The 12,518-nt window shown below is 33.0% G+C and overlaps 1 protein-coding gene across 9 annotated transcripts in view; it reads right to left on the bottom strand.

Moving 5' to 3' along the window:
* The window catches only part of LIPI (lipase I), a 72,143-nt gene that overhangs the window by 42,141 nt on the left and 17,484 nt on the right, over window positions 1-12,518 (bottom strand). For all 9 annotated transcript variants that reach the window (XM_086675740.1, XM_086675744.1, XM_086675742.1 and 6 more), the window contains exons 3-5: window positions 5,288-5,673; window positions 2,750-2,858; window positions 244-345 (exon numbers count right to left, since the gene is read on the bottom strand). In XM_086675740.1, coding sequence (XP_086531866.1) covers window positions 244-345; window positions 2,750-2,858; window positions 5,288-5,599 — 523 coding nt within the window. In that variant the 5' untranslated portion in view covers window positions 5,600-5,673. The remainder of the gene's footprint in view (window positions 1-243; window positions 346-2,749; window positions 2,859-5,287; window positions 5,674-12,518) is intronic.

The following is a 12,518-nucleotide window of genomic DNA, read 5'->3' on the forward strand; positions in this document are numbered from 1 at the left end:
TTAGGATGATAGGACAGGTCTTGAAACCTGAAGGAGGTAAATTGAAGGCAAAATGCCATGTTAACACCCATAGGATATCACTAACTCCAAGAAATACCACTTGTGGGAAACATAATCATTTTATAATTACAGACTCATCATCACTTTATCCACTAATCTTCCTCCTTTTATGTTCTCTGCATCCCAATGTCTACATCTCCTTTTCATTTTCAAGTAATTAAGCAATAAATCCTACATTGTTACCATTGATATCAGAATGGATGACATCCACAAACTTTGCATCAGTGTAATCTAATCTGAGATCACATGGCTGTCCAGAGAACTTTGGCCCAGCTGGGTCAAGACCTGAAATTCAAGAAAGAAACTATCAATCAATTAATCAACTTCTACTATAGTGTTTATTAGATCATATGTTTGCATTATTATATTATAAACATAAGTCTATACAGCTTTAAACTTGTCTAAAAACTAATCTAAATATAAATGAAATTGGATGAATAGCAAATATCTTCATTATCTGAATAATTTATACCAATCTTCCGAATTTACCAACAATCTAGTGTTAAGCCACACTAGAAATGCCTCAACAAAATATTGTTGAGGGGAAGGGGAATGAGTAATAGCCTGGTCCTATCTTGAACTTCATGCCTTACTAGTTCATCCCAGATCTATCTGCAGTTCTAAAATGAATTTTAAGTGCCAAATACAATTTGTGGTGGGGTATAAAACATAATTATTATTATGTTATCATTTATTTTCCACCAAAAGCTTCCCATATACACACAAGAAAAGAAAAATGTATTAAAATTTCCATGGAATACAGATATTATTTCTGGTGCATGTGAAATTCTACATAGAAATTCTAGGCTCATGACCTACTGGCAACTGTCAAAAAGGGGCAAAGAGGTAAAATTCAACACCTTGAGAACATCTGTGCAATGGGAGATACACTCATCTCAATTTTTTGGGGCGCCTGGGTGGCACAGTCGGTTAAGCGTCCGACTTCAGCCAGGTCACGATCTCGCGGTCCGTGAGTTCGAGCCCCGCGTCAGGCTCTGAGCTGATGGCTCCGAGCCTGGAGCCTGTTTCTGATTCTGCGTCTCCCTCTCTCTCTGCCCCTCCCCCGTTCATGCTCTGTCTCTCTCTGTCCCAAAAATAAACGTTGAAAAAAAATTTAAAAAAAAAAAAAGGACAGATTTTTTTAAACTAAAATATAATGTTGCTCATCCCAAGCCCTTCTATTTTCCCTAGTGTATTTAGCCCACTTGACTGAATGAGGCAGAAACTTCTCTTTTCATAAATAATTCTGATGTAGAACTACTACACTTGCTGGAATTTTAAACCCTGATGATTGCTTGACATGTGGAGCCATTCAAACTGCACTAATGTGTGAATAAACACACTTTAACATAAAGTAGGATTACTGTGATGGTTGAAAGAGAAATAGGCTTTGGTTGCTACAAAGCTTTGCATAAATCCTGGCTTAGCTGTTAAGAACGTTTGACCTTCCTACATTCATTCAGTTAACCTGTTTTCGTATCTGTATAACAGGGATATTACTAAAACTGATCAAAGTAAGAAAGGTATACTTAAAGTTTGTAAAGCTCTTACTTATGCAATTTATTCACCTCTCCCCTCCCCCTTTGCTTCAACTTAATACTCTACTACTTTTATTAACACTCAAAATCATTATAAATCTTCTACAGACACATATCTCAATAATTGTTTTAAAAAAACAACTATAGGGCACTTGAGTAACCTGACTATAGGGCACCTAGGTGTCTGACTCTTGATTTCAGCTCAGGTCATGGTTTGGTTTCCACACTGACAGTGTGGAACCTGCTTGGGATTCTCAGTCTCCCTTTCTCTCTGCCCTTCTTCTCGTGCTTTCTCTCTCTCTCTCTCTCTCTCTCTCTCTCAAATAATAAACTTTTTTTTTTTTTAAGCTAAATTGGTTGGGGAAGGATACTAACTTTCTGGTTCTAAAATCACCACCATTCCCAAAAGGAAGCATGAAAATCCACATCAGCATTATTTGGCTACTAAACTTTCTGCATGCAGGAACTCTGTGAAGGAAAATATGAGAGGAATCAGGATCTAGACTCCCTCAAGCCTGGTTGTCAACTCCTGATTCTCTCTTCTGATGTTCAAGTAAAATTTTTAAAAGAACTGAAATATGTTAAAGTTTATGAAAATTAAATACATGGGTATATATTTAGTTAATACATGAAAAAAGTTTTATAAAAAAAAAGTTACAGAGGGAAGGAGGCAAACCATAAGAGACTCTTAAATACTAAGAACAAACTGAGGGTTGATGGGGGGTGGAAGAGAGGGGAAAAGTGGGTGGTGGGCATTGAGGAGGGCACCTGTTGGGATGAGCACTGGGTGTTGTATGGAAACCCATTTGACAATAAATTATATTTAATATAAAAAAAGAAAAAAGTTTTATATTTAATGAGTCAAGCTTTTCTCTGGATTATTACAATAATAGGTTCTTAAAATTCACATGGAGCTGCAGAAATTGATCTTCCTCCCAGTTCTATATGAGCACTTCAACACTGCTTAGAACTAAACAAGAAAGAAGACTTTAGAATCTAACTAAAACAAAGGCGAGCATTGAATATAATACAGAAAAAAATAATGTGCATCGTTTTTACTGTTTAACTATTGTGCCTGTTAACTTGTAAATAAAGTAATTTCTCATGGTTAAAATTATGCTAAAACACTAATTTTATCAAAAATATTTTACCTGTAATTCTTCCAAGTTGACCTTGAAATATCTTTCCAACAAATCCACTAACATGAGCCCCTAAGCTCATACCTATGAAATGAAAATTATCAAGAGTCGCTCCATGGTTCTGTAATTGAAAATGAAGTGTTATGATTTTCATTTCAGAAATCACAAATTATGCCTTGTGCATCAATATTATAGTATTCACTATTTTTTTTTTCTGGTTTAATACATTTCTGGGAGATAGAGAATGGGATTTTATAATTTCAAAACAACATATTGTTGTTCAACTTTTTCCATAAGATATCTGATTTTTCTCAATATATTTTTAGTAATAACATTAAGCTTTTAAAAACCTTTGTTATCTATTATCTAAAATAGTATATGCAAAATAATATATTAATTAATAAATAATTTTGTAATAATAGTAATAGACATTAACAGGTACTTAACTTGAATAAGTGTTTTATAACTATCATATTCCATTAACTTGAATAAGTGTTTTGTAAATCTCATATTCACATTAGTCCTACGAGTTATTTATTTTTATCCTATTGCCCAAAGTTATTAAGAGCACATATTAAGTGTTGAATGAATAGTTTGATAATGAGTTGCCCAAAGCCAAACATACTTATTACTGTAAGGGAAAAAGATGGACTTCAAGTCCAGGCCTATTTAACTCCAAAATATATACTAATCTGCCTCCTTGTTTTATCTGATCAGATTGTGTCAAAATCCCTAGGAAGACTGGAACAGTGTGAATTATAATTCTCATTTCGGAGATGATACAATGAGACTCATGGATTTTAAGTGATTTCCCAAATCCACAAGCTGGAGAGTGATGGAATCTGATCTTCCAAGCCCAAGTTTTGAGCACTTCTTAGAGTCTTAGCCCTGGAGGGCCACTAGGGAGCTAACAAGGAGGGAAACCTCTCAGAAAGCAGGTTGTGGTCCATTCAGCAGAGTGACACATTTGATGGCTTGGAGAAAGATGTGGAACATTTACTGCCAATGAGAAACTAGACCCAGGCTTTCCAGCCACAGGTTAATTTTCTTCAAATTTCTCAGAGCAATGCCCAGAAACCTGAAGGGGTATTGCTCTCAACTTTAGTGTTATTAATCTTTTCATTTTTTTCCTTAATATAAAGCCTTTTTCTAAATTTCTATATTTAATAATCATATTTCCAACACTTTGAAGTACATGTGTATTAGAGAAAAGACCACTTCTATAAGCAAAAATCAGTTATGTAGTTTACAGGTGATAAGAACAGGTGAATCAATCACCTCCTCTGTCTCTCTATAGAGAGATGGTTTGGTTTTGTCCGAACTTGGGGATGTATAAATTATACTGATCCTGATTTTTACTCAGATTATTTTATGCCAGGTCCTGGTTAAGAATTAATGTCATTTTATACTTATATAAAATATTGTCATAAAGTTTGATTATCTCAAATACATAGATAAAGAAATGAGGCTGAGAGATTAAACAATTGGTCAGAGTCACACAGAGGATAACAGGTTGATTTGATCTTTGAACTCCTCCAGTCTGACTCCTAACCATTATATGTAACTGCTTCTTGGATCAGTTATGCCTGCTTAGTTTTAAGAGAGTCTCCCAAGCACAACTGAGCAAGTTGAGTTGAGCACAACTCAAAACAGATTTCAAGCCCATGAATGCCCCAGAAATTACCTTTCTTTCTCTCAAGCGCTCATCACCACCACATCTCTCTCTAGAATAGACACTGATCGCCATATGGGTTGACAAAGTAAATGTAGATGTAAATTCCTGATAAGCCCAAATTAGCCTCAATTTGTTAGACTCATCCCAACCCTGGACCTAAATTCTGGACAAATCTAAATGGCATTAAGACTGGTCTTGAAGATTGGCACAAGTATGCAACTTTTTAAGATGTTTTTCCCTCACTTTTACCAATTCATACTCAATTAACTATAAACATATTAGCCATACCTTAGAAAAGAACTTAATGATTATATAGTTTATCTCCTTGGTGCACAGAGAATCACTACCTTAACCTCAAGTCAGTATAGGTAAAGTTACAAAAGGATAAAAATCTTAAAAGATTGTTTTAAGTTTATTTATTTATTTTGAGAGAGAGAACACGTGCAGGCACGCACGCATGTGAGCAGGGGACGGGCAGAGAGAGAGGGAAAGACAGAATCTTAAGCAGGCTCTGCACTGCCAGCACAGAGCCTAATGTGGGGCTCGAAGCCACAAACAGTGAAATAATGACGTGAGCTGAAACTAAGAGTCACTTAACTGACTGAGCCACCAGGTGCCCCCAAAAATCTTAAAAGATTTTTAAGACAAAATGTAATAACTAAGTCTTTAAGACATTTCTTCTAAAAATAAGACAGTACACATCTACGTATGGCATTTATCCATTTCCACAAAGAAAAGATGGCTGTAAATGGTAGCATATAAAAGCAATAATTCTTAATGCTTATAGAAAAAAAAGTATTTATCTTACTACCACTCTGTGGTATTGCATAAAACACTGTATATTGTATAACATACATAATATATAAAATTCTTACCAAAAGAATCTGAATGTATGTACCCAAAGTAGCAGCAACTTTTCTGATGTTTTTAACTGCTCTGTTGTAAATAAAAGTTGTAGCACCCCGGTTCCAGTCTACTACAATTACATTCAGATCCTCGTGATTCAACAAAACCTTTAGAAAGTTCTGAAGCCATTTAGGAGTGGAGCCCATTGGTCTGTATCCATGAATAATCCAGACTGTTTTCTTGCTTGTATTGAAATTAACATTAAGTGAGTTATTCTGCTCAAACAGTGGCTCAGCACAGGAAGGATTGTTTCTTGTATACATCATCAAAACAATGTCCATTTGGGGAGAAAACAAATCTTTGATGGAATGCAATATGTTTAGCTGAGAGAATTCAAGGCATGGTCTTTTATTCTCTGAAATTGAAAAAAAATTCAGTTAAGCTGAGTACTGGGATAGTATTTGATACAATTCTTATTACTGTTTAAAAGAACAGATTTGAACTTGAAGGGTGGGAAGGATTTTATTTCACTAGTATTTCAACATAATATCCTGAGCAACTACAATGATTAATTTGTTGATTATATAAAGACTTTTTGAACAAGAAGCATTCAAAATTTTAAAATATAGAAAGAAATATGGTTGGTTAGAAAAATTATTTTTTATCTGTACAAAACAGCAATGGTGTGACTAAAATCATTAATATTGTTAGTAACGAAAGTATTATTCACACCAGTAAAAGTACATAAATTGATTGTGAGCTTTAAAAGAAATTCTGCAGAAGAATACTTACATGTGAATAATAATCGTTCAAAAATATATTTTATCTAATTAGCGATCAAATAAAAAATCAAAATAATATGGTATAAGTTTCTTCCTATCAAATTAAAGAAAATGAAGAAAATCATATTAATACTTAATACTTGTGAAGGTAAATTTGACACATAATTATATAAATGAATGCTAAGAGTATAAATTGGTGTAACATCCTTTCCTTTTGAAATTGAAATTATGTGGTACATATTCATAATCTTAAAAATATGTATTCTTCCTCACTTTCCTTCTAGGATTTATATTAATGAAATAAACAATTTGTATTAAATATAAGACATTAATAACAGGTTTATGCATAATTGTACAAAAATTTAAAACAACTTAAATATCATCATTTAGTATTTTCTACTTTTTTTAAGTTTATTCATGTTGAGGGGACAAGAGGACACGTGGAACAGAGACATAGAAAGAAAAAGAAACAAAGAGAATCTTAAGCAGGGCCCATACTGTCAGCACAGAGCCTGATGTTGGGCTTGAACACACAAACCATGAGATCATGATCTGAGTTAAAATCAAGAGTCAGACACTTAACCAACTTAGCCACCCAGGCACCCTGTCATCTTATAGTATTTTTATCAATGCATGCATCCTATATGTCTGCCTATCCATCTACCTTATGTACCTACCTACCTATCTATCCATCCATCTATCCTACAAGGAAGTAGGGAAGAAAATAAAATATCTAAGCCAAATCAATAGCAAGAATCATAGCTAGGCAGTGAAACAATGGCTGCTTTTTTAATTTTCTTTTCCATAGGTTCTCAGAATTGTAATTTCTTTCAAAGTAAGCATGTAATCCCATTTTTTTTTTTTTATTTCTAAAAAGAGAGAGAGCATGTGAGTGGGAGAAAGGGGCAGAAGGAGAGAGAGAGAGAGAATCTTAAGCTGGCTTCACACTCAGCGTGGAGCCCAACAGGGGGCTGATATCAGGACCCTGGGATCTATGACCTGAGCCAAAATCAAGAGTCTGATCAACTGACTGAGCCGCCCAGGCACCCCTCAATTTTTTTTTTTTTTATGAGAGCATATGATTGTACTGTTTCTGGAAGTTTTACTTGTTAAAAGATTTGGGAAACAATTTGCCAGCATATATCAAAAATTCACAAAATCGTTAATATCCTTCATGTCAGTAATTCTACTTCTAAAAATTTATCCCAAGAAAATAGTCATTTAAACATATAAAATCAACTAATGTATATTATTTTAGCACTGGAGAAATAGAAGCGATTTAAGTGTCCAGAAACAATAATGTGATTAAGTAAGCTACATACATATAATATATATGTGTGTGTGTGTGTATATATATATATATATATATATATATATATATGTTATATATATTTAAAACTATAGACGTATAATAGATGTTTGATAAATCCATAATAATATGCACTAATTACAATCTACCTTCTAGTTCAGAGAGTATATATGTGATACTGTCACAATTATTCAGAAGATGAAGGAGGAAGGGAGTGAAGGAAAAGCAAGTACCACAATTAATTCCCAGGTTAACAGCTAAGAGATACTTAGACAAGTGAAAAAGTTTGAAACAAACTTCATTTGTTCTAAGTGCTAGAGAATGAGGAAGTGGAAAGGAGAAATAAATCAAATCACAGTGCAATATCACTGCTTGCTACACTATACAAATTGCATAGGGAATTGTGTACATCCATTTTTCCACCATCTGAAATGTTTCCATCAGCTGAAACTCTGAGAGGGCCATATGCAATCAATATATCCACACTGCTGGTCCACTCCAAACCAGTGTAGATTTTACCTGGCCCTGGAATGAGTAATGAAGAATAAACAGAAGGACCCCTGTGATAAAGTAAGGGACAGAAAAACCTGAAACAATCTACAGAGAAATCTATTATCTATTGCCAAATGTTGAAGTAACTGCAGAAAATTCTATAGCAGTCTCATTACAGTACAAGAAAAATCATGTCTCAAAAAACAGGAGGCCATTAAGAGAAAATTTATTGAGGTAAAAAAAAAATAATAGGACAACATTAAAAGTGGAATAATGAGATACTGCAATTCAAGGAAAGAAAAAAATGCAATTGCAGGATAAAAATTCATGTTACACATGAGAAAACATGGAACACCCACCTGACAGTAAGAAATGAAGGAAGAAAGATTTCAATGAGGAGGAGAAACAAAGATAGGGGACAGGAAATGATGATTCAAGTTAAAAATCATCGTTTTCCTGGAACGGGAAATAATTGGAGAGGGAGAGGGTAGCAGTTACAATAACTAAGGAAATAATTGCACACCAGGGTGTGCAAACTGAAAGACTCAACACAATCTAGAGAAAATCAGTTAATTAGACTCATCAAGAGACTTCCTAGAAACTGGTTTGGGTTTTGATGAAAGAGAAAAATATCCTAAAAACATCAAGGCAGAAAATCCATGTTAAAAATAATAGAGAAACGAAGTCTTGATGACTTCAGATTTGCCTTCCGAAGCAATACATTAGACAGATAAAAGTGTAATGAATGAAGGTTATAAGTGGAAAAGTTTGTGGCCTAAGAATTTTATATCCTCCCTTAAGTGCACCACTCACAAATGACACAGTACAGTTCCCGACATCATCATTGTTAAATAAGTGCTATATTTAATGAAGACAAGATCCACAGAAACTCACAGTATAAAAAGATTGAAAGTGAGCATAGAAATAGGTTAGACACCAATATAAGTGTAAATATTAAAAACTGGGTAAAACAAATGCAATATCAAAAGGCATTCTTATTTGAATGTTTGATAAGAATATTTAAATATTAAGACAAGTCAATATACTAATAAGATGGGAATTTCAGTTAAAAGTAGTATCAACAAAGTAGGTGTGGACAAAATCCTTTAACTGGGGGATCAAAAGATATCAGTTATTTTTAATTTTAATATATAGTTAAATGTGGCTTTAAAAAGATATTGAAACCTGAAATGTTAAACCCTGTACTATGTAAAACAGTACATGTAACTTTGTACACACTAAAAACATAGAAGTACAGCAATGTATATATACATAAGATAAGAAAAAATGAAAAAAAGAAATATAGAAAGTTAAATCCATGAAACAAAATAACACAATTATACTAGAGAAAAAAATATATGATATATACAAACTTACGTAACTGTATAAAGATTGCCTATTCAAAAACAAAGACTCTTCAGTTTTCATTTAAAAATGACACTTAGTTATAAGTTATTTAAAAGAAGTAACAGAGATTTTAAATAAATGGGAAGGTATATTCTACACAAAATAAAACGAAAGCTGTTTGGTATACTAGATTATAAGGGTGGCTCCAATTCATCCCCCTTTCCTTGCCATGGAAAATAGGATCTTGGCATATATAATACAGGCAGAAACTTAAAATGGGCTTCTACTTTGCGGGGTTGGCCTCTCCTACTTTGGCCATCACCATGAGAATATCCCTGGTCTGGCCTGTTAGAAGAAAAGAAAGAGGTGTAGAAGAGCCCAGCTCACCAAGTTCCCAGCTGGTCACCCCAGGCGACTGACAGCCAGTCAAAAGCAAAAAAATGCAAGTGAACCCAACAGAAGAGCAATACTACCTAACCACAAAATCCCCACCTGACTCCACAAGTGTGACTAATGCTGCTTTAAGTCAAATGCTACTGAGGGCCTGGGGTTTTGTTTTGTTTCATGGTGTTTGGCTTTACTGTGACATGATATAATTGATTCCATTGGTAATATTAATGTCAGGTACAGAAAATAAAAACAAACGTCTTTAAAAGATAATAAAATGTTACACTAGTATACAGTAAAACTCCTAAAAAACATTGAACTGAATTATGATAGATGTTAGGAATAGAAAAATAAAGTTCTATATATCAAAAACTTATCAGAATTCCCAATAATACTGTCATATTTCTCAGCAGAAACTTTGTAGTCCAGAAGGCAGTGAGATGACATATATTTAAAGTGATGAAAGAGAAAAACTTTCAACCTAGAATTCTATATCCAGCAAAACTGCCCTTAAAAAAATGAGAGCTAAGTTAAGACATCCCTAGACAAACAAAAGCTGAGGGAGTTCACTGCCATAGACTTGGCTCTACATGAAATAACAATGGGAGCCTTCAAGTTGACATGAAAGTGCATTAGACAATAACTTAAAGTCATATGAAAACATAAAGAGCTCTGGAAAGGACAAATGTATAAACAAATACAAAAAATATTTTTTAATTTTGATTTATAACTCTTACTTTTTATTTTCTACAGAATATAAAAGGCAAATGCATAAATACAATTATAAATCTATGTTAATGGTATGCAATATAAATATAACATTTGTGCCATCAATAACTGAAATGAGGAAAGCAGAGCTATAAAGGAGTAGTTGTTTATGTAAAAGTTGTTTTTTATTGAGGTCTTTACTTTCTTGAAGTTAACTTAGTATCAATTTAAAATAGATTGTCATAACTTTAGGATGTTACAAGTAATCCCTATGATAACCAAACAGAAAATAATCTATAGAACATATACAAAAGAAAATGAGAAGGGAATCATAATGTGTCACTAAAAAAAAAAATTAAATACAAGACAGTAATGGAGGAAATGAAAGACAAAAATGAGCTCTAAGACATATAAAAAACAAATAAGAAAATGGGAAAAAATAAGTGCTTCCTATCAGTAATAACTTTAAATGTAAATGGATTAAACTGCTTAATAAAAAGAAATAGATTGAAAGAGTGGATAAAAAACAACAACATCCAAGTGTATGCTGTCTACAAGAGACTCACTTTAAAGACATTCATAGGTTGAAAGTGTTAGGATGCAAACAAGATACTCAATGCAAAAAGTAACTGAAAGAGAGCAGGGATATGAAGAGATATCTCCACACTCATGTTGTTCACTGCAGCATTATTCACAATAATCAAGACATGGAAACAACCTAAATTTCCTTAAGCGAATGAATGGATTTTAAAAATGTAGTATATATACATAATAGAATTTATTCAACCATAAAAAAGTAAATCCTGTCATTTGGAACAGTAGATAAAACTAGATGGTATTATGCTAAGTGAAATAAGCCAGACAGAGAAAAACAAATGCTATATAATATCAACTATAAATGGAATCTAAAAACAAAAACAAAAAACAAAAAAAACAATTTCATATTAACAGATAATAAAATGGTGGTTACCAGAGGCTTGGGACTGGTAAATGGGGAGGTACAGTAACTTCCAGTTACAAGATAAATAAGTTCTTAGGATCTAGTGTGCATCAGGTGACTATAGTTAATAATACAATACTGTATATTTGATTATGTAATAATATAATATTGCATACTTGAAAGTTGCTGAGAGTAAATCTTAAGCATTCTCATCATGCACAGGAAAAGTGTTAATTTTGAGAGGTGATGGATGTATTAATTATCTTGATCTTGGTAATCATTCTACAATGCATATGTGTATCAAATCATCACATTGTACAATTTAAATATACACAAGTATATTTGTCAATTATTCCTCAATAAAGTTTGGGATAAGAAAAGAACAGAGATTGGGACATCTATACTTCTACCAGAGAAAATAGACTCTAAGTTAAAAATTCTTACAAGAGATAAAGAAGGACATAATAGAACTAAAACCATAAAACTCTTAGAAGAAAATACAAGAGAAAACCTCAAGACTTTGGGTCTCAAAATTACTTTTTGAGAATCACCAAAAACAGCACAGACAATAAAAGAAAAAAGGATGAAATGTACTTCATCAAAATTAAAAACTTTTGTGCATTGAAGGACATTATAAATAGAGTGAAAAGGCAATCCAGGGAATGGGAGAAAATGTTTAACAATCATATATCTGATAAGGGATTTATATTCAGAATACATAAAGAACTCCCATAATTCAATAACAACAAACAACCAATAAAAAACTGGCAAAAGATTTGAATGGACATATAGATAAGATATACAAATGGCTAATAAGCACATGAAAAAATGCTCAATCTCACTAATCATTAGAGAAATGCAAATCAAAACCATAATGAGATACCACTTCAATTCCATTAGAATCTGAAGGTAAAAGAAGTAGCTACTACCAAGAAACACAAAATAACAATTGTTGGCAAGAATGTGGAAAAATTGGAATGCTGCCCATTGCTGATGGGAATGGAAAATGGTATGGTGGTTTCTTAAAAAATTAAAAATAAAATAACAATATAATCTAGAAACTCCACTTCTGGGTATAAACCTAAAAGAACTGAAAGCAGAGACTCAAAGAGATATTTATACCCCCATGTTCATAGAAACATTATTTATAATAACCAAAAGGTGGAAGCAATCCAAGCATCCATCAATAGATCAATGTATAAACAAAATCTGGTATACACATACAATAAAATATTATTCAGCCTTAAAATGAAAGTAAATTCTGACATGTGCTACAACACGGGAGAACTCTGAAG

This window comes from Puma concolor, chromosome C2 (assembly GCF_028749965.1).
Source record: "Puma concolor isolate L17-30 chromosome C2, mPumCon1.1.hap2, whole genome shotgun sequence".
Lineage (NCBI taxonomy): Eukaryota > Metazoa > Chordata > Mammalia > Carnivora > Felidae > Puma > Puma concolor.